Below are 26,112 nucleotides of genomic sequence, written 5' to 3' on the forward strand. Positions count from 1 at the left end.
TTTAAGCGAGACAGAGAAAGAGAGAAGAATGTGTAAGTGTGAGAGCGAGTTGGCAGTAAGATATGAGAAAAGTTTGCAATCAAAAGTTTTGTTTTATTTTTATGAAGTTCATAAATTTGTTGAAATCGAAACGGAAAAAAAAAAAAAAAAACGAGTAAATGAATGTTATATAAATGCTTTGAAAAATGTAACACAAAATAAAGAAGGGTAAACGGTAATGAATAAACAACAAATTGAAAAAGTAAAGGACTAAGAGTAACAGATAAAGAGAGAGACAGTGTCAGATAGATAGAGAGAGAGAGAGAGAGAGAGAAAGCTAAATGAATGCCAATGAGATACTTAGGTATACTAAGAGATGCCTACAATGTCTTTTCATTTAATAACTTTTTCAACACAATTTAAAAAAAGCTTACGAACTAAAACATTCCGTTTCTAAAACTGGAAGTTGTGTTGTACATATACATAAGGCACTTATAATTAATTAAAGGAAGTTTTTTGGTTTCTTGTTCATCTTTTGCAGCAGGCAAAACGTTGCTCAATTTTGCAAAACATCAGAGAAAAATTGCGGTTTTGCTTTTTCTCTTTTTTTTTTTTTTTTTTAGAATTTTGATCAAAAACTTTTCATTGAAGCCTAACCAAACCAAGAAAACTTTTTGCAAATCAAATTAAAACATTTTCTGTAAGCATTAACAAACAAAATTCGCTAGGCAAATAAAATGAACGAAAGCAAGAGCTAAAGCGGCAAAAAGTAGAAAATAGAAAATTAAGGCTTTGCTAAAAATGGATAAGTCTATATATATATAATTTATTATATAAACTTTATGTACAGTTTGTCTATAATTCCTTAAAAAATCAGAAATGAAATTATTATGGTCTATAAGAAAATTATTTAACATAAAATAATAACAAAAATTTTCTTTTCCAAAATTCATATCAGTTTAGCCTCGTCTACTTCTGTTTAGGATGATCTCCTGTCTAAAAATTCTGCTCTATTTTAGCTCTTAACTACTTTATCTAACCTATGAACGTACGCAGCTTATGTACTTTCACATGCTGCTTTAAAAAATGTGCCAAAAACTTGAAATGTATATATTTATACTACATATAATAAAAACCATGATATGAGATTATTTACAGATTCCAGATAGGAAAAGCTTAAGACTTAAGCTAGCAAAATGTTTGTTGTTTTTTTTAGCATCTCATTAGCATTCGAACTTGTGATTTTTTTTTTTTTTTTTCTATGGGTATAATAAAATTATATACATATACGATGGCTTGTTTACCGTTATTAATACTTAAATTCGGTGTCCCAATTACAAATACCAAATGCTTTTGTTTTATTATGCATATTTATCAAGATTTTATGTTATTCAAGCATTTCAGAATTCTGGAGCCATAGACAAGTTTTATGTTATATACAAGTTGCTGTTAATGTTATGTGTGTGTTCCCAATTAGAATAAGTTGGTATCTCTGATAAGCAATCGAAAACCAAATGCAAATAAAAAAAATTTAAAAAACATGCTTGGCAAGGTCAAAAGCAGTTAAGAAATACATACATACAAAATCAGAAAACAGCAAACATAAATTTACATAGATAAATCAAAATAAATCAAAGCGAAATGTTTAATGTTAACACTGTTTTTGCTGTCTTCTTCTGTTGTTATGCGTAGTCAGCGCTTATTTACGAGCTGTTAGTGCAATGTTATTAACAGGAGCTGCAAGGGCAATGGCAATGGCAATGGTAGTTGAGAGAGCGAGCAACAGATAGATGTAGTGGGTGAGACAGAGCGAGATAGAGAGCGGGCGATGCGAATGTATGTGTGTTGTGTTTTTGTTGTTGATGTTCTTGCGGTGAGTATCAAAATTCTAGCCAAATGGTCAATTTTTTTACGCTTTGTACTTTTTTTTGGTTTTGTTTTAAGTAGTTTGGTTTGGTTTACGTTTCTGGCGCCAAGACAAAACACAATAATGAACGATATTTAAAAAGTTTTTTTTTTCTTTTCAGCTTCGGCTTTGTTCTTTTGATTGTCTGTTTTTTGATGCGTGCGAACTGAGAACGTTTACCTGCTGCGGCTGCGGCTGCTGCTGTAGCTGTTGCTGTTGTTGCTGCGTTTGTTGCTGTTGTTGCTGGCGCTGCTGCGCACGCTGTGCAGCATTCTGCAACACAATGACAGACTCAGTCTTTTCGCGACGCGGACGGAGAAAATCTAAATTAGCCCAACTGGACTTAGTGGGCGCCGCTGCTGCTGGAGCTGCTTGCTTTGTGGCTGTCGCTTTGGTCTTATCCGTTGCAGCGGCAGCGCTGTTCTCCTTGCTGCCGCTGCCGCTGCTGCTGCTGTTGTAAATGCTGTTCCTTTGGTACATGGCACTGGTGCGCACCGGCTGCGACGGCAGCTGTGCATTGGTGCCGCTCTTGATGCTGGCAGCGCTGCCGCTGAACACTGCCGAATGTCGCTTAGCTAACGGGAAAAAGTCTGAGTTCTCGCGTCGAAAGCCGCGCACAAAGCTCGGCAGCTTCGAGTCGGATTCCTGACGTTTGTGCTGCGGCTGCTGCTGCAGCTGCTGTGCCGATGGCTGAGGCTGAGGCTGCTGTTGCTGCTGCTGTGTTAAGTTGTTGCTGCTGTTAAGCTCTTTGGCAATGTTAACGCCAGCTGAGGAGCTGGCGCCCTTTAACGGCTGATAGCCTTTCGGCACGGGTCGGGCTATGGCCTCGGCGACGCTGGCGCGCTGCAGCTTTGCCTCCACCTTAAGCGTGCTCAAATTCGAGCTGCGACTGAGGCTTGCCGTGGTGCTGCTGCTGCCGCTGCTGCTGCTGGCAGCGCCGCTAGCAGCATTCGGTTTTTTGGGAAAGAAGCGATCGAAGTCCCACTCGCGCAGAAGCTTTACGTCTTCGGCTCGCCTCGGCGCATGCGAAGTGGAAGCGGATTTTTGTAAGCGATTTACGTTTTGTTCTAGTTTCTGTTTACAGTTGTTTAACATGTTGTGGTTGTTGTTGTTGTTGTTGTGAGTATCAGCGCAAGAGAAGAATTGTTGTTAGGTTTTTGTTTGTTTTGGTTTTGTTCACTTGCATTTTACATTTCTACATTCTAAGTTGTTTTTTTTTTTGGCTATCTACACCCAGGTATGAAAAAAAAAACCGCATGGAAAGTTTTTCATGAATTCTCTCATTGCATTGCATTCCTTATTTATGTTATGTACGTACGAATGACATGATTTGGGGCTTGTTGCTTGTAGGTGCAAAGGTGTGTTTACATACGTTTCATAATCATATCAGGTGCCGCATGATATAAAACCCCGCGGAAATCGTTTTATATCGGTTGCCATTTATATCAAATATTTTTATATATATATACAAAGTATATGTATGTGTGAAATATGCCTTAGAGCTGGAAAACTATGTTAGAGAAACTATCAAGCAAATCAATTTTCGATCTCTCAGATAACAGAGGCCTATCGATTTGTTATTAAATTATTGACTGTTATCATAATCGAATAATTATGAGTTATTCGTTAATAGCAGCAATGAGCGATAATCGATTATCAACAAATTTCAGTCGATAAATCATAGATATATCAGCTACATAATGTTAAATCACCTTAATATAGCTAAAGTTCTCGACAAATCATGCATAAATCGATAAGCTATCGATTATTTTGAAACTTAATTTGATTATAATAGCAATGAAACATTAATTTTTAGACCCAATTCTTGTCGTTCTTTAAATAAACAACCATAAAACTCGTTCATAATCGTTTAGTTTTCCAGCTCTCAAAGGTGTGAATTGTGCCCGTGTAAACATTCTGAGCACCTGTGCATTTCACTTTTTACAAAAATAATAAAAAAACAAAAATGAGGAACATTCGAAATTCGTTTGAAATTATGATTGACTAATAAAATGATATATAGTTGTTGTGGAACATAAGAACTTTGTACAAAAGAAATTCACGAAAAAAGTTTCATACCATGTGTGTTTTTTTTTGTTTTTGTTTACGTAATATACTAATTAAAATAGATAAATATGTATTTAGTATTAGAAATAAGTAAGTTATAATATATATTTTAAACTAAATCTCAAATTAACTTTATCTTGGTTGGTTAAAAGAGTTAAATAGGAATTGCTGCTAAAAGTTGTCTAAATAGAACCATAACCAGCCAAAACTTTGCACTAATATTAAAATATATATATATTTATATAAATGTTTTTTTTTTTTTTTTTTTATAATCCTTTAACCCTAATTACATTTTGTACAGCTGCCTAGTCAAAATAAACCTGAAACTAAATTCTGCGTATCTCTCGATAGAAATATCTCAAGAAAATGAAAAATTTAACTAAAAACTAAACTAAAAGAAATATATACTAAAAGGAAACTAGATACTATATATAGTTTTTAGATTAAAGAGTAAATAATTTGAATTTAGCTTGAGCTTCGGACTTACGCGCTTCATGATCAGCGTTCGATCGCCGGCTTGATCGTCGTCATCTGGGGTCGGTGGCAAGGGTCGATTTGGTGGACCGCCGCTGCCATGGCTCAGCGGTGTGGTCGTTGTTGTTGTTGCTGTTGTCGTATCCTCGGAAACGGGTCCCAGGCCGGGCCTATATGAAAATTCGGGTCTGAGCATAAAAAAAAACCAAAACGGAACGAACCAAGGAAGAGAACCAAAAACACAAAACGCAAAAAACGGGGGCGGCAGAAAATCAAACCAAAATTGTTGTGTCATGAAAATCAATGTGAGGAGGTGGAAAGTGAGGATGATTATGGATGGTGGGTGGTGGGGTGGCATTAAATAACGGTGGTGGGTGAGAGTTAAGAATGTTGCGAATGTTAATGTTAATGTTTCAATATTTTGATCATTTTTGCTTAACATGATAAATTTGATATTTTTATGGTTCTATTTGAAATTCACAGAACTTTTTAAACAAACCTCCTCTATACTATATTGTGTTTGTAATATATAAAAAGAGTTCATCTTTCATCTTGAATGCAATCAATTCATGTAATCAGCAGTTGCCATACTATCGGAAGAAGTAGAACATTTTGTATGATCTGAACCTGATTTAATTAACCAATTATTTTCTATATCAAAATTTGATTTTTTATTTAAACTTTAAAGTATATTAAATATGATTTTCGAATAGACTTTTGGTATTTTTTAATCAAGACTTATCAGACCCAGTCTGGTCAGTCCAGTCACTGCTTAAAAAAGTCTAGTTATTCTTTACTGAAAATTCTTTCATTCCATCAAAGCTTGCCTAAACACAAATAGAACCATTATAGAAATTTTTTTTATAAATTACCGTGCGTGTTTTGCAATAAACATGCAATATTTGTTGTTTATATTTGTTGCATTGCAAATGTTGCCACGCCTGCCGTTTTGTGTCTTTTTTTTGAATAGGGTATTTAAGTGTGCGACTACTTACAGCGGTTTGGGCGGATCGCTGGCCAGTAGAGTGCCATCGTTGCGTGCACGATCGTTGGGCTCGTCCGGTTCGCTGTCCGAGTCGCTGCTGTCGAGCGGATCCAACGGATTCACCGGCTGTCCCAAATGATTGTTCGACTGCGATGGCAATGCGGCTGCCGGCTTCGATGACGACGATGACGATGAGGAGGCCGACACACAGATGGCTCCATTGCCGGCGCCCGATTGTCGATTGTTGCGTGGCGGCGCCTCCGGCTGTGCCAGCTGCTGTCCACCGCCGCCTCCTGCTGCTGCTGTCTGTGGCTGCGGCTGTTGGGAGGAGACCACGCCCAATTCATTTAATTGCGCTGCTAACACATCCAAATGATCCTACAGGTATTTGGTTTTTTTTTCGTATGTTTTTTCATATTTTACAAAATGTTTTTCGGGTCAAGTTTTTTTTTTTCGAATTCACACGGAGGATTTTTGTGTGTTGTTTGGTGTGGTGTAGTGTAGTGTATGTTGTGTAGTGTAGTGTAATTTAATGTAGTGGAGTTTGTGTGTTTGCACGTGGTACCCACAGTAATTGTTGTTGTTGTTGTTGTTGGAGTTTGTTGTAACGGGAAACAAATGCATTTGTATATATTTTCGGGGGTGGAATGAAAAGAGAGAATTAGACTGGTTTACACCTTACACTTCTTATATAGATAGATAATTAAAGGAAACAACAAACAGTTCCAAACATTAGAGAAAGCTCGGTTAGTATTTCTTCTTCTTCTTTTATATGCTCGTTCACAAATATTGGTTGGGTGCAAAAATATTTGGAAGATATACGCTTACGTATATATATAAATTCGATCAAGTTGTATCTTACAAGTAATTAGATTCAATTACATCAGTCTCTCAGCTATCTTTGTAAACGTGAACGAGTATTACGCAGTCGGTGTCATCCGACTGTCACATTCTTACTTGTTTTATCTATGAAACTTGCCGGGGTTAGTTAAGGTTTCTTTTTATCATACTTTTTGGCATTACAAACGCATCAATCACAGCAACATAATTTTTGTTTAGAACCAGTTTAGGGGTTTCTGATTTGGTTAGTTGCATTTGGAAAATGGAAAGTGTTGTTTGGTATTTTTTATTTTAGTTGTTGGTTTACTGTGGATTAGTGGGCACGTGCATGGGGGCTGGCTATATTTGATTATTTGTTTCAGTATTTTTGCTTTGTGTGTACCTCCGAAAAAAATTTGTTTTTTAGAATTTTGACAAAGGTGGCTCACAAAAGAGAGAGCATTACATATATACATATAAAATACTAATAAAAAATGAAAACAAGCATAAAATACACAAATGAAAGACAAACAGAGATAGAGATAGAGACTAAGAGAGAGAGAGAGGAGCGAGCGAGCAAGGCTACAAATGATAAATGATAGGAAAAAACATACCTCAGGTCTCCTTGGTGGTAACTGTTGTATGATTGTCATGTGTAGTATTTTTTTTGGTATTTTTGTTTTGTTTTTTTTGGTAGTGTTTGACAAATTATACGTTGGTTGATATACATATTACACAAAGTTGACGCAACGGGATGATGTACACGCACACACACACACACATACACACACATGAGCGAAATCATAAATTCGATTTGTATATAGTTTACATAGATATATGTATATGTATATGCATATATGTTATATGGTAGGCGCACAAAACATGAAAATAAAAGAAGTTCAAAAATCATATCGTAAATATACAATCGTACAATTGGATTTTTACAGGTATAAATTATAAATGAGCTGCGATTTCACAAGGGGGGGGTTTTACGTATGAGCTGTAAGCGCAAATGGGCGGGGTTTTTGAAAAGGGCGGGGACTATTATACGCAGAAAAGTTATCTAACTATGTAAAACTCATAAAATGAAAAGTAATTGTAAATATTCGCAATTGGGTTAGCTTAATCAAGCTTATTCCACCTTTAGCGATGTTAAGTCTAATTGGTTAGACTATTTCAGATACTCAAATGGTAATTTTAAGCATAAAATGTAACTTTTATACAAACTTTAAAGAATGTAGCCTATATAAGAACTAATGCTGCTAATGCACTTGCATGTGATTCTTTTGAGCATAGGAAAAATATCAAATCTATTCTATTGTATAAAATTTACTCTGAATTAACGTTTAAGTATATTTTTCAATAAATTCAAGAGCATAGATAAAATCTATTCTGAGTTCTGCAAATGAAAATGCTTCTAACAAACTTTATAGAAAATTTGTAGTCTATAAAGAAAACATCCTTCTTCTACTTGCTCTAAGTTTGTTCAACTATGACATCTTTATAGAGCTTTTACTACTCCTGACTAATAAATTCCTGCTGCCTATTCTCATCTGTCATCTAGCTGTAGTCCTGCCTTCTATCAAGACATTCTCCTAGCTAAGATTTCCTCGAGGCTTCTCTAGCCAAAGGGACGCAATGCCACTCTCCGTTTATTTAGTATACGCACCGATGGCTTGAAATTGTTCTGAGAGCTGCGCTGCAGCTGTTGGGGCGGCGTTTGTGCCGCTGGCTCACCACACTTGGGCGTCGGTGGCAATGGGCGATTGGCATGCGGTGGATCTGGCACCACAATCAAGCGCTGTGGCAATTGTGGGCGTGCCGGCGGACCAGGATCCTCAATCTGTTGGCGCTGCAAGAGTTCAGAAGCGTAAGATTAGGACGTGCAGCTATCGTGACAACACTAACCGATGTTGGCTTCTGCTGGCGATTGGCCTGCGGCTGTTGGGCCTGCGCCTGCTGCTGCTGCTGTTGCTGTGCCACCTGCGCCTGCTGGGCTGCGTGCGCAGCTGCTGCTGCGGCGGCGGCAGCTTGCTGTTGCTGCTGATGCAGTTGGGCCTGGGCGGCGGCATGGGCAGCGGCCTGGGCCTGAGCGAGCAGCTGATGGTGCTGCTGCTGCTGTTGCTGTTCGGCGGCCATGCGTCCCTCTTGGATTTGCTGGAAGTTGCGACGCAGTGTATCGCCACCCGGCGCCTGGATAATGGAGCTGGGCTCACCGGCCAGCTGCGGCTCGTCATCATCGTTGTCCGAGCCCGAGTAGCGATAATCTTCACGCTCCTTCTCCTGCTTGCGCTTCTTGCAGCGATCGATGTGATCCTTGAGCTGTATGCGCACCTGTCGATCCGTTGGCTGATCCTTGATGAAGGCATGCTTCAGCAGATTCTCGGTGTAAGGCCGCTGGTGATAGTCCTTAACTGAGAGTGGCATTAAATAGATAAATATATGCGATATACGACAGGGTTTCTTTGCAGTCGCCTTACCTAGCACCGTGTCAATGAAGCCCTGAAACTTCTTGGACCATTTCTTGGATTTGAGACGCGGCGGCGAGTTGCGTGGTATCAAGAATAGCGCACGCATCGGATGCAAATCGCAGAGCGGCGGCTGTGACTCAGCCATTTCCAAAGCTGTGATGCCCAGCGACCACAAATCTGAACGATTATCGTATGTGGCCTCTGGATTCTCATCACAGGCAATGACCTCCGGTGCCATCCAGTAGGGCGTACCTGTTTGCGCAATAAAAAGACAAGTTTAGACTCGACGCCGCGCATGAGTCATGCGTGAATTTCAGCTTACCAATAAATGTATTGCGTCTGCCTATCGTGCGATCCAGCTGCGCGGAGACACCAAAGTCAACCAGTTTGACCTCAGCATTATCGGTGAGCAACACGTTTTGGCCCTTGATGTCGCGATGGATGACTTTGTTCGAATGCAAATAGCTGAGGCCGCGCAAGATTTCACGGCAGATGTACGCGATCCATTCCTCTTTCAGGCTCTGACCCTTTGTGGACTTGACCAGATCGGTGACGGAGCCAGCGCCGCAATACTCCATGACCAGCCAGAGCTGATCATCTTTGCCGGGCGGCGATTTCTTAATGAATGCACCATAGTAGGTGGCAATGTTGCGATGATTTGAGTATTTCTTAAGCACATTGATCTCTAGCTTGATCTCCTCCTCCTCATCTTCGGTGACATCCATCACCTTTATGGCAGCCAACTGACCAGTTTTTGTATGACGGCCCTACAGAAACAGAGACAGAAAGAGAGAGAGAGAGAAAGAAGAGAGAAGATTTAAGTAGAGTTGACTTTGTGTATATAAAAATTTATATTATTAGCAAATTGTTTATTCTTTTGTCTTTCTTTATCAGTTTATGTTGTGGTGTGGATTGCCATGCGACCTTGACGCTGTCTCACATAGTCACATAGACGCTTGAACTCGACGCGCTCCATACTTCGCGAACAACGCCAATTTCGCTGACCATGAGCGCAGGCGTTGACGACGTCAATAAAATGCGTCACAAAGCGAATGGAAGTAAACAACCAGCTCTAAATGCACTTTTCGAGCACTAGCAATGGGCAATGGGCAGCATGTTGTCTGCTATTTAAGTATAATTATTCAATTATCAGTTTGAATTATAAGCCACAGCTAATTATACTGCATGTTGAATTATAATCTAAGGCCTCTTGCTTAGTTGTAGATCATTTTGACTTATGAACTAGACAATGTCTTAGTTTAAGCTTGTTTAGTATAGCTTAAAGTCAACTATAATTATGAGCTAACTGTGCAGATTCATGGAATATTTTTAGTTTTATGTTCTACACATATAGATAAGCGAGGTGTGTTTTAAAAGTATCTTGAATTATGTACATCTTACAAAAGTGCTATTATTATTTATTAAATGTTTATATGAATACCTTTTTTATGATCTGGTAATTTTATTTTTATTTTTTCAAATTCTATGTTGTCTCTTCTATATCTATATTACCTTTTGATATATTAAAAAAATATATTTAAACACGGTTGCCAGAAACAGGTTTATCAATCAGTAAACTATTGATTGCTAATAAACTTTCTATATAAATTTATAGTTTTTTTCTTACACTCAGATGAAAGCTTGTTTAGCTTTTTCTCAACTCCTTTAGTTTGGCTTAAATTGAAATATAACGTGACTTGGAAACTGTTTATGCGCATAAGTCAATTGCCGTCAACTGCCGTCAGTCAGTCAATCAAGGCGTAAAAATGTATTTCAATTAGCTGTCGCTTTAATCAGAGTCATAAATTGAATTGCCGTTTAAAATTGAGTTGTTCCCTAACCAGTTTATAGAGAGCGCTTCACTGGGCCAAAACTCATCCTCGTCTCTTATGCTCTCCTTTATCGGATTCTGCTGCGGCTTCTTCTGCTTGTTTTAAAGTCACTTTGCATTTAATAGAGTTTTAATTGAAGCTCCGAGAGCAGCTGTGCTCGACGCTCTACGCTCTAACCATAATAAATCAAGTGCCTAACGAGAGGAGATAATAATTTAGCAGAGAAAGAGGAAGAGGAAGCAAAAGCAGCTGAAGCTGTTGATAGTTTGGTTTTATTGATTAGCCAGCGGGGCGTTTGCTTTGGTAGATTCTATCAAAATGCTATTAGACAACAAATTTGAGCAAGCTAAGAGTTGGAAACACATTTTCCAGCAATTTTTCTCATATTCTAACGGTGCTCGGTCAAATTAATGACATGCACTAATGGAGCTGAAAACTGTCCAAGAGTGAAAATCGATTGGCTATAGATTGGCCAAGCTGCCAGAGCAGGTGCAACCAGTTTGTGAGCAGCCGCATCCAGTTGCCAATGGCCAATTGCAAAGAATTCAAGTGAATTTTTATAAGCTACGATTGCCGCAATATGGAATACAAGGAAAAACAATAAAGTACGCTGCTGTCGGCTGTTAACGACTGCACGATACTCGCTACCACTTCTACAATATCAGAAATATAAATACAAAAAATAAAACTATAAATTTCCAGTCGCCAACCTCAATTCATAGCTAAATAAACTCTCAACAGTTCATGAACGAGCATCGAAATAAATAATAAATTTTATGAATCACTCGCAAAACTTATCGCAAATAGAGCTAAACAATTCAAGAAGAATCAGCAACTGCAAATAAATAAATAAATAAACGTACAATAAACAAAAGCAAATAAATCGACGAGATTCGAAGCAAAGAAACTGCTGAATGCGACAAAAATATATAATTGAAGAATATGATGATGATGATGATGATGACGAAAAGCAAAACCAAAACCAAACCCAAAACGAAAACGAAAACGAAAACGAGTTAAAAATGTTTTTCAAAAGGTAAAGTCAACAATGGATGTGCAGCTGTTCGCAAATAGATTGCCTACCTAGGCACAAGTATTCAGTTTCAGCACAAGTATCTGACAGATACTCAGATACATACGACCGCTTGGATGAAAAGTGCAGCGACAAATCGAAGTCATAAAAAAATGAAGAATGAACTGAACGAAAAAGAACCAAATAAGAACAACAACAACAAAAACACGCACATTGCACATTTCTGGTAAAAAGATACAGATACACAGCTACATTTACAGATACATATATATGTATATATATACATATATATTTGAGACTGCATAATCAGACAATTACGTGCTGTCGTAACGTGATTTCATATGACAAACTCTTCGGCTTCGCTCATGTAATAAAGTATGTGAATTACTTTATTTACCCAAGCCCAATGCCGCTTGCCGTCTCAATAAGTCAACAAAGACGGTGAAAAAGCGAGAGAGCGCGAGAGAGACAAGGAGAGAGTCAACAAATATGTCGTATATAAATTTTACTCTCTTCTTTTACTCTTTCAGTGTAAATTGCCTAAAACATATAGGAAACAAAAACTTTGCAAATATTTGCTACAAAGTTTATGACCGACGCCCCTTACTCCGCCCCCACTGCCCACTACCTGCCCCGCCCCTTGGACACATGACTAAACAGATTAACTCGAACATATTTGATTTGACCTCGAGGTTGAGTTTGAGTTTCAATTTGAGTTTGAGTTTGAGTTCTATGCAAATCACCAGAGAATCCAATTGGGAAAATTAGAGAGAGAGAAAAATGGAAAATGTTGAGCAATGTGCAATAAAGTTAAGTGAATTTTCTCTGTGTAAGTGTGTGTGTGTAAATGAGTAAATAGAATAAAGACTAATGGAAATTCACTGAGGCAAGCCAAAAATAAAAAGAAGTGGACGAAGGCAGCGAAAAAGAGTTGAAAGGCTAAAGATAAAAGATGCTCTTAAAGCGTTAGATAAAAGTGAGCAAGGGGAAAAAGCTTTGCCATGGAACGAAAAAGTCAAATGAACAATATAGCTAGAGATGGGGCAATTTATAACTATATATAAGATATTGCTAATTTCAAATATGAATGCCAGCTATTAAGGCAAAGAAATGCCTTTTAAGAGCTGTGAACAAGTTTATGGAACAAATATATTAAACAAATATGAGCAGACATTGTTTAATATATTTGATGAAGCTTTTTAGTCAAATTCGATGTTTATGACGGTTATTTAAATAAATGCTAACTTCAAATATGAATAAGGCAAAGCGCTATGAATGAGGTTAAGGTATTTATGGATTTATATATGAAATAAATATTTGAAATAATATGAACATTTCTAAGACAAGAGAATATGCATATGTATCTGTATGTGTCTATATCGTCAAGAGTTTTTTGTTGCTACAACAATGCGTATTGTATAATAGAAACTGCCGCAAAAGGCAGCAGCAGCAGCAGTCGCAGTCGGCAGTAGATCAAAGTGGAGGCAACACCAGCATCTACAACCACATTGAAGTACTCCATTTCACACCACACACACACACACACGTACACCTAGCTCCACTTTGCTCATTGAGCTTGCATATTAAACAATGTGAATATATATACATGTAACAATATATATATATATATATACAGTTAGATCTAGTTGCACCCATTCCTCTGCTAACCACAATTCAATTGCACAGGGCGCAGCAGCATTAGCAGCCACAGCCACCTGTATTACGAAGACCTGCAAACCACGCAGCACGCACCACGCCCCGTGCGATGCGTCAAGTGGTTTTTTGCCCGCCTCGATTGGCTGTGGGCTATGATGTTGCCTCTGCTGCTGCTTGCCCCACTGGCCCACAGAATTTGGCTCTCCTCTATGTCTCCGGCAATCTGTGGCATGGCGGGGGGAGAGACACTGACAGCAGCAACAGCAGCAGCAGCAGCTGTTGCGTTTGCTAAGCATTGCGCAAGCTTTTAGTGAACAGCCTCCCTTTGCAGCTGCGCCCCTCTCGCCCTCACTTCACACAGTTCGTTCGACAATCGTGTGCAAATTTGTTGTGTGGCTCCAAATTCCAAATAAATGAGAATTCAAGTCAAAGGCAGGGCATGCACGACTAGGTTATACTCTGCTTAGCAAATAAATAGTTTTGGGTGATAAAGCGAGAGACCTTTATCTATGCTAGGTGTATCTTAGTGTAAAGATATGTATATGGAAATCAAAGAATTGCACTCATTGCAGGGCATATACGACTATCAAATACCTTGCTTAGTAAATGAAAATTTAACACCTAATATACGTCTATCTCGTATCATAGTATGGGCATAGTACGAATAATATATCATGAAGTTATGATAAGCCATATATGGCTAACAAATATACTGATTAGTGGATGAAAAGAAAAGGAACCCAATTTTAAAGATAGTATACGAGGTTAAGTGAGAATTCAATTACTTAACACTTTAGAAAAATTTGAAATAAATTTAAAAAAAAAAAAACCAAAAAAAAAAAGATTTTATTATAGAACCCACAGCGCAACTTAAATGGCAGGGTATATTAACGCCAGAGTCATAAAAAACGCGTTAAGGTGATTACACACAATTGCCCAAAGGGGGCGAGAGAAGAATGGAAGGAGGGAGGGGGTAGGGGCTTGACTCTGTGTACGGCGCATCAATTACCAATTGTTGTTTGCTGTTGCCGTTAGTTAATTAACCCAGAAATCAAAGTAGTTTTTCAAACTGCACTTAAATGGCCGCAACAATTGAACTTTGTTGTGCAGTGTATGCAGCCACGCCTTCCCACATCTCCCCTGCTCTGCCCACCCCTCGAGCTAATCGTGCAATGCGTGCAGCTGGCACATAAAATCGCAATTTAGAAAAAAGAAGAAAAAATAACAAACAATAAAAAGTTTAAACTATGCATAAAATAACTTGAAAAGCTAAAAATATAGAAACGATGAATCAGCAAGCTCTCTAAAGTTCCTTCTCTCTCTCTCTCTCTCTCTCTCTCACTCGTTCTCTCTGTGTATCTTTCTCCCTCTTTCTAAGTGCCTTTTATTCAATTAAACTTAAATGCACAGCATCAAAAGTGGCTGCAAAGTGTTTTATTTGTTGGGGAAATAAAAAGGCTTATAGGCCAAGCCCCGCCCCTACAACCCCAAAGTCAGCCAGGTTCACCTGGCCTGTTTACCTGTCTGGGCTGCCATTTGACTTGCACCTGGCTAACCTAGTTAGCTTGTTTTATTTTGTTTGATGTTTCGCCTCTTCTTCTTCTCAAATGCTCTTTAATATTACGTTCACGAAAAAAAAAACTTCCCAACAAAAAATCTATTTCAATAAGATTATGTAAGCTGATGAAAGGTTCACAATCTTGACTATTACTTTATATATTCAAATATATATATACTCGTATTTATATATGTATATTAAACACCTAGTTAAAGTTGACTCACAGCGCGATTTGCGGTTTGTAGATTTATTTATTTGATTTGGTTTTCTATTTCAAACGTAAACTTGATTTTAGCTTAAGTAATAAAATAAAAACAAATGTCGTTTGCTTTAGATTAGACGGTTATATGAACCTTAGTCATCGGGTTATCTAAGAATAAACTATACTCTCTAGGCTTAGTTATATATATATGAATTTTGCTCACCTTTACCTTTATAATTATACCAAGATAATATAATCATATCTCATATTATTTAAAGATATATATAATTAGTTATACTTCTATTTATATATTCACTCTATCTACATACAATCTATCTGTATCAGTTTTTATCCAGAACTATCTATCCATTTCTAAATACGAAAATTTCTCAATCTAAACATTTGCTTTCTTCTATCAGAATGTCTTATATACATACAGTATAGCTTCCCCAGTGCAGAGACTTGCTAATCCCAACATTCCCAATGTGTGGGATGTTTGGATTAGTGACTTCCTGGATTAGGCTATACTGTAAATGTATGGTATATATGTGTGCATATCTAAGATATATAATATAATATATTGCCGTATACCATAAGCAGTATCAGTTTAACATTTTTCTATCGATAACTCATCTGCAATTCTTTTTCTCATATATAAACATTTAATTGATTTTATTATATATCATTATACATATACACATTCATATCATTATACAATTATTTATTACTCAATAACATAATCATATAATATATCAAAAATTTATCAAAGATCTAATCGCCATTCATATTTTATTTCATACATTTAATAATCATTAAAGAATTTTTCATAATTGTAAATCAGAATATATAAAAAGAACCTTTGCTTGGGTTTTTCTTTTCATTTGGTTTGGATTTCACTTATCAATCAGTTACTTTTGATTCACCAAATGCTATTTTCAAATGTTGATGCCATCCTTCAAAACATACACATATACATACACATATGTACATATGTATTTGTGTAAAATTTCGCATGGATTTTCATTGTATTTTGCCGGGCGATAAGCAGGCGTAAATTATGTCAAAAGATAATTTACAGTTTGCTCAACGTGTGTTTGTATTTGTTATATAAATTCGGCACAAGTATATATATGTATATATGCACATACATATATATTTAACGCCTGGAAGTTTGCTCAAGTTCAAGTCTTGATGACGTCACAAACACTTCCGCTTGGCAGTTAAGCTTACCCTCATGTCCATGATTGATTGATTGATTGATTGAGTGAGTGAGTGAGAGTGAGCGAGTGTGAGGGAGAGTGCGTAATTAATTAAAAACGTTCTATACTCCGTTTATTGGGAAATTAAATGAATTAAGGCAAAGGAAAACTCAAATCAAAATGCAAAGTTTGTCAACTGCGGGTCAACATTCTGGGATGAAACTCAATTTACAGATTGAAGTACAACTTGATCTAGTGGGCTGAAGCCTCTATCTCTGTCTCTGTATCTGCTTCTGCCTCTCACTCGGTTGCTGCTTCTTCATTGTCGCCCAATTATGTACACTCAAAGAGTTCATTTATAATGCATACATAATAAAGATAACATTATGGAGTGGCATTTAGTTATTGTTGTTGTTGTTGTTGCGGTGGCATTGTAAACCAATATGCTTATAAGGGACCAGCAGTTAGATAAGTCCCCTTAACACACAATCCAAACAAAGGCGACGCATTGTACGTGATGCATGCAAAAAATCAACAACAACGAAAATTTGAATACCACAAAAAATAAATAATCAGAAAAAGAAATAAATTAACTTTCACTCATAAATCGCTGGAAACACAACTTCAATGCCCCAAAGTGAGAAACGAACATCAAAGCTAATCACGAAATTGCGTCCATGCATTAATCCCTCTGTTTTTCTCCCTCCCTCTTTCTCTCGCTCTCTTGTTTGCATATTTAATCAGTAAATTTGTTAAATATTTACTTTAAGCTAGCAACCTTGAAAGTTAAACAATCGATAAACAAGCGCAAGCTGAGCAATACCTATCGTGCTTAGTTATCGAATTTCGATTGTGGGCGTTCGAAACTTCAAACTGAAGCCGAAAAAGTGGGTCAAACAAAATGAGGGGCGCACAATATTTGCCAAACGATGATTCACTGGCAGAAGGTGGAGGACGATGGCAAAGAGAAAGAAAGGTTGCTATGCAAACGGAAGTGAACTGTAAATTGACTAAACGTAGGCTTAAGGCCGTATGTAAATGAAATAAAACGGCTTTCTTGTTAGACTGCAAGACGTTGGCAATTGGAATAAATTGGTAATTGAGCTATTTAATACTAAGCTATACATGGATTACGATTAAATGTCAAACCCAAATCACAACAAAAATCTACTTAGACGCGGAGTAAAATTATTTTCTTTTTGTTTTACATTTCAAAGTAAAATTCAAATTAAGCAACTCTGTTCTAATTAGACCTGCTGCATTCCAATTGGTTATTTTCGTTCTTGATGGATTTCCTAAAAATATACAGCAAGATCCATCGTCTAACACTAACTGTAATTTATGATATGCACGATGTGCAGTAAAAGCTTTTGGGACTTTATCCATTCACTTGAAGTGCTGCGTTTAATGCCCCCAAAGACTTTCGCCCACGCAACGCAAGCCGAGAGAGACCAGCATATAATTAACATTCTACAAACATAGCTGCGAACTTTGACCTAATTACGCGCAATATAAGCGACGCACACACATACACCAATACACATGCACACACAGCGACAAATGACAACACATCCCAAGCACAATTCATATTTACGGGCAGTGCACACACACACATGCATATAAGCCAGACAAGATAATAAAGCATGTCAAAGCGAGAATGTTGCGTAGAAAAAGAAAGAAGCATAAACAACAACAACACCAACAACACAGCAGCGAGCACAATGAGCGTGTGCAAAGCTTTTATTTACGACTTCATTTTTGGGCTGCAATTTGAGCGACGCAGGCGCAGCCGCAGCCACAGACCAACGCAGCGGTAGAGGTGGGGCGAGTAGCAACACAGACTGAGACGAACACACACAAAGACACTCAGAAACGCACGCACGCACACCAACAATCAAATTGCAGGCGCAGCCAATAAAACGCCACTCAAAGAAAACATGCGAAACACATTAAAAGCAATAAACAAATCAAGCAGGAAGCACAGAAAAAAAGAACTACTAAAAAAGAACAAAAAAATACTAACAAAAATAAAAAAAGACTCCGGGCTCATAAAATGTTAAATTGAAGTGAAGCTAAACTAAAGTTGCAATTAGGGAGACGAATTATTTAGTTTTTAATGTCGATGTCATAAAAAGTGCTAAACAAAGCGTACACACGGCTAAACACTAATTATTACGCAAATTTTTTTCTTTTTTATTTGTTTGTAGACAAGATTAAAAAACATTAACAAAGTGTCAATGACACATGAGCATAAAACACTCAAAGGGAGAGCGAGAGAGAGAGAGAGAGAGAGAGAGGCATATAAAGAGGAAGCAAAGATAACAGAAGTGTCGTTGGCGTTGACACTTTAGCTGTAGTTGTAATTGTAGTTGTCGTTGTAGTTGTAGCTGTTGCTATTGCTCTCGTATTTGCCTTTGTACGATGCACTCCTTTCTCTTTCACACATACATATGTAGCAAAACATTGCAAATAATTTACCGCAACTTTAACGCCTCACCGGCGCCGCTCTCGTGCTTGCGCTCTCTCTCTCTATCTCTCACTTTCGGGCGTTAGCCGCTCTCCCACTCCTATGCGCTCGCGGCGCTCGTTTCGCATTGTATTTTTAGAGGTTCACTAACTTTAGTGCTGTTAAACACACAAATGCGATGCTTGTGAGTATATGTATGTGTCTGTGTTTTGTGTTTGTTAAGTTTGTTTTGTGGCGGTTCGCTTAATTAAATCTCTAGCCCTGACACTTTTTTCATTGACAAGGCAACCTGCGCCCGAAACTCCGAACAGCCGAAAATAGCAAAAGCCACAACAATAAATGCGAATTAGGTTTACGAGTGCTTGTGTGTGTGTGTTTTGTGTATTTACGCTTTCGCAAAAAAAAAACATTATAGCAGCTAAATTTTTGCTAGCGTAAGCAGCAAGCGACGCTACATTGGGAAAGTCTATTCGCCGCGTTAAGCGTAAAGCAGGAAGGGGAAAGAGGGTGGGGGAAACGACCTTGGGAAGCGGCGCGTTGATTTTTACAATGTTATTATTGTTGAAGTTTGCCAAGTTATGCAGTTTTGTTATTGTTGCTGTTGTGTGGGCTGCTTATTTAAGTCGTCTCTTTTTGTTTTTTTATTTTTTGGCATAAATTAAACAGCGAAATTTATTACTTTCAAATGCGCCGTGTGAAAATTTCGCGGTTTGCCAAGCAAAACGAAATTAAAGGCGTTTGCAAAAAATAAATTTCATAACTGGTTTAAAGCAGCAATCAAAAACTTAATTAAAACAAATAAACCAAATAATGAACTGCAAACATCTAAAACGCTTAAAATATTTCCTTTTTCATATATCGCGCTCTCTCTCTTTTCTACAGCCATCTGTCTCTGTTGTCTTTTAACCTCGCCTTTAATTTTATTATTTCGGACATCCAATCAGAGCATTTGCCCACACCCCGCTGTTTGCTTTTACCGTTAACAGTAAATGTTCCGGATTAACATACACATCTACATACGACAACACACATACACACACACACCTTCGACTGTCGCAGTTCAGAGCTTTATAAATCCATCAAAATTAAGAAGAGAAGAGAATTCTCTGTGACTCATGCGTCGCTCAACGAGAAGCAACAACAACAATTAAAAAAGCGCAGTAGAAATGGAAAAGGAGAAGAGAAAAAAAAACATGAGTATTTATCAATAAGCCGGAAGTGCAAAGCGCAGAACATACGAGAAATTAGTTGATAAATCGCATGGAATAAAAAAAAAATACACTGCTAATATAGACACATAAAGAGTGAGAGCGAGTGTGGGATGAGTGATCAGGGGGAGGGGTGTAGGGTATTCCAGTTCGCTGCATAAATCAAAGTCATATTAAGCGAAGCGAAACGAATGAATTCGTAGAAATGTCAGTGACAGTGACGTCACAGTTTCAACAGAAAACAGACCACAGAAAACTGAATTAAATTAAAAGCTGTTTTAGACAGAAATTCCCCCTGCTTGCCTTTAAGCAAGTTATGAATAAGCGTCAAAGTGACGCGTCTAAGTTCTGATAAGCTGCGATTGCGTTTGCACCAGCACCAGCACCAAGAGACACTGACAGAAAGAGACGGAGAGATGGAGAAAGAGAGCTGCAAACCGGTTAACTGCCTGTCAATAAAACCAAAAATCCAGTAAATGCCTAAGAAATGACACACACATGCTCACACTCACACACACACACACACGCACTGCGCACGCAAAATGAACGAAGCGTAGCCAACAAGTGGACAACAGAGACAGCAATAACAATAACAACATACGCCGTTATTCTTGTAGTGCGTTCTAGCGACAAGTCACATGCATGCAAGAAGCAGACTGAATAAGCATCTCAACGGCGTATTACTCATGCTAATTCCACACAGACACACACACACAGCCAGTGTTGGGCAGTAAGTATAATGAACTACTTAACTCAGAAACAAGTTGTCGCACCGTGGGCAAAGAGATACTTATTCTGTGTACTCTATATACATACATATTTGCATACACACATATATATGAATATGTATATTGTAATCGCATTGTTGTTGTTGTTACCACGTGCCACTTGCAGCTTAGCGTGGTAACACCACAAATGAGGTCGCCGCTAAGGAGGCGTGTAGACGTGGGCCGCAGAAAAAAAATCTACTTTTTTTTTTTTGCAAACTGGCCGCATTTCTTAGCCGAAAAGTTTTATGGAAGTGAACGGCACGAGTGACGCATGCGAAATTGTAATTTTAGACATTTTATTGACACTTTTTTTTTTTTTTTGTATTATTGAAGTTAATTGTGAAATGGGCAATCGAAAAGATTAGAGCAGCGAGTACATTACGCCATGACACCTTCCACAATAGGCAATTGAGAGATATTGGCATAACATTAAATCAGCAGTTAAAGTATAGCTGCATTACGTGTGCCAATGGGAATTAGCTTTGCAAAAAACAGACCTCTATAAATATTAGACTTTTATATAACAGCCGAGTACTATTTAAGAGAAATATAACAGCTTACAGTTAATAGCTAGAATATAGCTGTTTTTTTTTTTTTTTTTTTGTGCCAATCAGTAGCTAAACTTTACAAAACTATCGAAAGTATTGGCTGCAAAGTTTTCAACTTGCAATGCAGCCAAACAAATAAAGACGAAGGAAAGAGAAGGAAAGTGTAAAGTGTAGAGTTTTGGAGAGAAGTGTGAAAGAACTTGCCGTTGGCCTCCCAAGCGCAGCGCATGCCATAACAGAAAAAATACAGAAGAAACAGAACAGAGTGAAGCGCAACAACAACAACAGCAAATGTTAACGGTAATCCCTAGAGTATCTATTTTTGTAGCTGCCGCTGCATTGTGTTTGTATCTTGCAGTTATAATTTTGAAAACTTGTAATTTAAATACAAAGTCGTGGCATTGTTTATCTCGTATTCCTCTCCCCCTCTCTCTCACACGCATACTCGTTCGTCTCTGATTTTTCAGGCAAGCATTTGGTTTAAATCTTTGATGTGATTATTATTATGATGATGATGATTATGCTTGTTGATGTTGCTCTGGTTGTTGTTGCTGCTGCTGCTGTTTGCCCTGCGGCGTAAATTCTAAAAGCGCGCGTGAAAGAAAGAGCGAGCGAAGGGAGAGGGAGAGAGAGATAGAGAGAAAAATGTGTTAATGTGTGAGAAGAGCGGCACAGTGAAGTTTTGGTCGCCCAGCGGCCTAGCGGTTCGCAACTAATTAAGGCACAGCGCACAGAACGAGATACAGATACAGCTGAACAGATACAGATACTGATACAATGTACATATAGATGTATTTATGTACGTTTGTATTTATGCAACTCATCTTGGCTGCCAGCAGCAGTAGCAGCAACAGCCACAACTGCGACGCATTCAAGCATCAAGTCTAATGATTGCTAATTACAAGACAACAACAACAACAAACAGTACTCAAGAGGAAGAAGAAGGAAGAAAGAAAGGGGGAGCAACAAAGTGAACTAAACTAAACTTAAATTGTGAGATCATTGCGCCGTAACCAAATCGACTCACTTGGACTTCAATAGAAAGCGGCCAACAAAATTCAATATTCAAATTGGGCAAACAAATTGTTTTCAATATCTCAGATCTGATGTATGGCAAAAGCAACAACAAATCACTTTTTATAGCAAATGCTACAATTAAACACAAAACAGAAAGAAACACAACAATGAAATCTGCTTAAAAGCTAAACCATTTTTTACGGTTATCAACATATTTGTTTGTAAGTAATTTTAATTGATTTTTCGTCTGAAATTAAAATTCACATATAGTGGAATCGATTCATATATACATATGTATGTACATATATAGGATAGTTTTAAAAAGAAATGCGCTCTATGAGACTTCAAATGGCTTTATAGTATTTGCAGATAGTTTTTTGAATAATTGAAATGATAAATTATTGAAAAGCTTTCTATTTCTATTCGAACTTTAAACACAGTTAAATTGAAGAGTTTCGCAGAATTGTATATTTATATTTGCAGTTACTTTTCTCGTCCATTGCGCATCATATATCATCTTATATATAAATAAGCTTGTATATTGTTTCTAATCTATCAACTTAGCTTAAGTGAAAAAAATATTGAGTGTTTTTTATCTATTGCCTGGCTGAGACTTTTGTTTAAAGACGCGAGTCAAGGTATTTCAGTTTGTTTTCAGAAAACGCGCTTAAAATAACATTTGATGTTGACTGGGATAAACAATCGAGTTCAAGTGCCTGACCTTTGAACCATCTCATTGAAATATCGATTTGGACACTTACCTTATAGACCTGGCCGTAGGTGCCATTGCCAACGACCTCGATGAGCTCAAAGATGCCAGCCGGATCCTGCAACAAAGAGGAGACAAAAAAGGCGTTAGCAGAAATCAGAAAAAGGCAGAAGAGAGAAAATGATGTCAAAGAACCAAATGCAATAAAAACAAACAATTGAGACAATAACGAAAAAAGGGGAAACGCCCAAAAAGGGAAATATATGTATGTATATATATACATATATAAATCCTGATGCAAAAAGCAAATAAAGGCTGCCAGCCAAGCGTTGAGATGAGCTAAGAACAGGGCGGGGCACTTAACGAACAACAACAACGATCACAACAACATCAAGAGATTTTCTTTTTTGTTTTTGTTTGTTTGTTTGTGTAAACAAATTATTAAGGCATAATAATACAAATAAGGAATGCGGTGCAGCGTTAAAAATAAAGCAGCATTTAATACAAATATAAATACAAATACAAATACCGTGCATACCCCCGTCAACTGAACTCTGACTATGCCCCTGGCTCATGTGCATGTCAAGCCATACAACAACAAATCGCATGCGAGTTCATTGACACGCAGCAGCAGCGGCGGCACGAGCGTGTCACGACCCGCTTGCCGGCAGCGGCGTGGGCTAAAGGCTAGAGGAAGGGTGCGTGAGAGCCGTGAGTGGCGACTGACAGCAAAGGTAAACGCCAATTAAAATAACAACAATTTCAACAGGTAACTTGTTTTCATTCTGTCAAAAGCAAATCGTCGTCAAATGCTCCAAATTCGTTTAATGACAGCAAGAGAGAAAGAGAGGGGAACGAGGCGGAAAATTTCGTTTATCGAGACATGCAAAACATGAATTTTGACATGACATGATTATAATTGCAGTGAAGATTTACATAATAATTTAGTTTAGCTCAAATATACGAAATTCTTATTAGAATGTTAAGCATAGATTTCCAGTTGGCGTGACTGGCACAGATTATCGATTAGCTATTGTTTATGTTATACATTAATGTATACATATTTGATTATATTATATTTATTTTGATTATGTGAACAATGGACTTAGAAAGAGAATTGAAAAGAAACCATATTCCATTTGAGAAAGTTCTATAGAAGTCTATTGGAATTCCGACATGATAATCACATAATTATTAGCTCATCGATTGTTATAACTATCGATATTAAATTAATTTCACTATATATAAATGTATATGACTTTTATTTCAGCAAATACTATCTAGTTTTCCCCATTGCCCCATCTATCGATGATTTTAATATAATATGCTAATTCACTATCTCTATCGCTTTATCATTTTTTGTTTGATTAGTTATTCTGATAGTAAATGCATTTCTTTAAGCCTCTTCGCTGCATTGCATGAATTCCAGTCCATTGTTACGGAATGCTCTTTAAAAGCTTCAGCTGCACACATTTCAATAAACAGCCGTACAACACATCTCACCTCACCTCATCTCCCCTCACCTTAGCTCGGCTTACCTTCGGCGCGGCCCCTTGAGACAAAAGCTGGTGTGCTGAGCGGCTCTTTGGGCTAACGGTAGCAGCAATTTGCAGGCAACTGCCTCAACGACAGGAATTATAAAAGGCAAAAGACAAAGCGTAAGTCGAAGTCGAAAAAAAATAAAAAACAAAACCACAAAGAGAAAGAGCAGAAAATGCAGAGAAGGAACTATTGAAAGCTGCCTTAAGTAGATTTATGGCTGCCTTTAAATGAGCCAACGTCAATATGCTTCCTCCTCCTCCTCCTCCTATGATTGTTCTTATTCCTGTTGTTGTTGGTTTTTAGTGTGTCAAACACACATGATAGAGAGAGAGAAAGAGAGGGAGAGAGCGCAAGCAGACGTCAGACTGGAAGCCAGTCAGCAATTACTGCTATTTATGGCTGATTACTTCACGTTGAAAATCAATTAAAAATGCACAAAAAAAAACCACACGAACCAAGTGTTGCTGCTCCCCAAAGTATTCTCCCTCACCCTCACTCTCTCTCTTTCCCCCCATTTCGTGCTTTGCAAACCGCTTTATGACTCATTAGCGTTGACATGCTAAGGCGAAACAAAAACCTAACGAACGAAATGCTGCAGTTGTTGCTGCAAGTGCGAGGGATCAAGAAAGAGTGAGAGAGAAAGAGAAAGAGAAAGAGGGAGTTGTGTATGTTGAATTTTATGAATAGTTCTGACAACAGAATGCGCTGCGGTTACAGTTATCAGTTGCGCTTGCCTGCTGACCAATATGCGCTGCTCTGCTCCCACTCCACTCGCATCTCTATTGCGTGCTCATTCTTTTGAGTTTTTTTTTTTTTTTGTGCACTCGCAGCGGGTATTTGCATTTTGTTACGAAATGTGAGCGAGGCCGTAGGAGCTTATCAGATATATACTATATATAATATATGTATATGAATATTTGAAATCTTATTTGAATTGCGTCTTTGAAAAGTGAAAAAAGACATTAAATATTTTAAGCGAATCTAGTTGATTCATTTGTAGATTTCTTTTGCCATGTTTGTTTGTACATATTTCTTGCTCATCTGCTAGGGTATATCATCTTCCCCATATTTGTTTCCACGTTCTTTTGCCTGTTTGCCTTTTGTCTCTGATTCGTGTTGTATTTGTTAAAAACGGGCACGAGTGCAACTAAAACTAAAACTAAACAAAACAACTCGCTGGCGACTCGTCTAAAACTTGCTGAAGCTGCTGTTGCTGCTGTAAAACTGGATTTCTTTTTGGCCGTATACGAGGCTTGGCCCAGTTAGCGTTGCAATGATATATATATAAATATATATATATATATATATATAAGATTGTCTGTGTGCAACAAGGAGACTCGCCAACAGGACTGACGGCATATCGAACGCCCATGCCCAAGCAGTTTTTTTTTTGCATATGCATGAGAGACAGAGATAGAGAAAAGGAGGGGGATATGGGGGCAAAGCAGTTGCAGAAGATAAAACACATATGTAAATGGATATGCAGAGGCAATGTATGCGTGTGTGTGTGTGTGTGTGTGTGTGGGCTGTGACCAATTCGATTTGGAATGCAAAACATATTACCAAGCGCTTGAAGCTAAATAAAAATATAAAAAATGTGTCTAAGAGCAACAGCAAATTAAGCTGACGGAATGGGAAAAGAAACCAGTTAACATGCTCCGTGTAAGACG

The 26,112-nt window shown here is 37.8% G+C and overlaps 1 protein-coding gene across 11 annotated transcripts in view; it reads right to left on the reverse strand.

Annotated features, from left to right (window-relative positions):
- Positions 1 to 26,112, reverse strand: part of LOC6581539 (serine/threonine-protein kinase mig-15) — a 33,579-nt gene that overhangs the window by 4,628 nt on the left and 2,839 nt on the right. For 2 of the 11 annotated variants that reach the window (XM_032731624.2, XM_032731627.2), the window contains exons 2-10: positions 22,953 to 23,018; positions 9,024 to 9,468; positions 8,711 to 8,953; positions 8,139 to 8,644; positions 7,900 to 8,082; positions 6,845 to 6,865; positions 5,422 to 5,789; positions 4,440 to 4,614; positions 2,066 to 2,959 (exon numbers count right to left, since the gene is read on the reverse strand). In XM_032731624.2, the coding sequence (XP_032587515.1) occupies positions 2,066 to 2,959; positions 4,440 to 4,614; positions 5,422 to 5,789; positions 6,845 to 6,865; positions 7,900 to 8,082; positions 8,139 to 8,644; positions 8,711 to 8,953; positions 9,024 to 9,468; positions 22,953 to 23,018 (2,901 nt within the window). The remainder of the gene's footprint in view (positions 1 to 2,065; positions 2,960 to 4,439; positions 4,615 to 5,421; positions 5,790 to 6,844; positions 6,866 to 7,899; positions 8,083 to 8,138; positions 8,645 to 8,710; positions 8,954 to 9,023; positions 9,469 to 22,952; positions 23,019 to 26,112) is intronic. The other 9 variants (XM_015161899.3, XM_002007231.4, XM_015161898.3 and 6 more) reach the window with 7 other exon arrangements.

This window comes from Drosophila mojavensis, unplaced genomic scaffold (assembly GCF_018153725.1).
Source record: "Drosophila mojavensis isolate 15081-1352.22 unplaced genomic scaffold, ASM1815372v1 contig_74, whole genome shotgun sequence".
NCBI lineage: Eukaryota > Metazoa > Arthropoda > Insecta > Diptera > Drosophilidae > Drosophila > Drosophila mojavensis.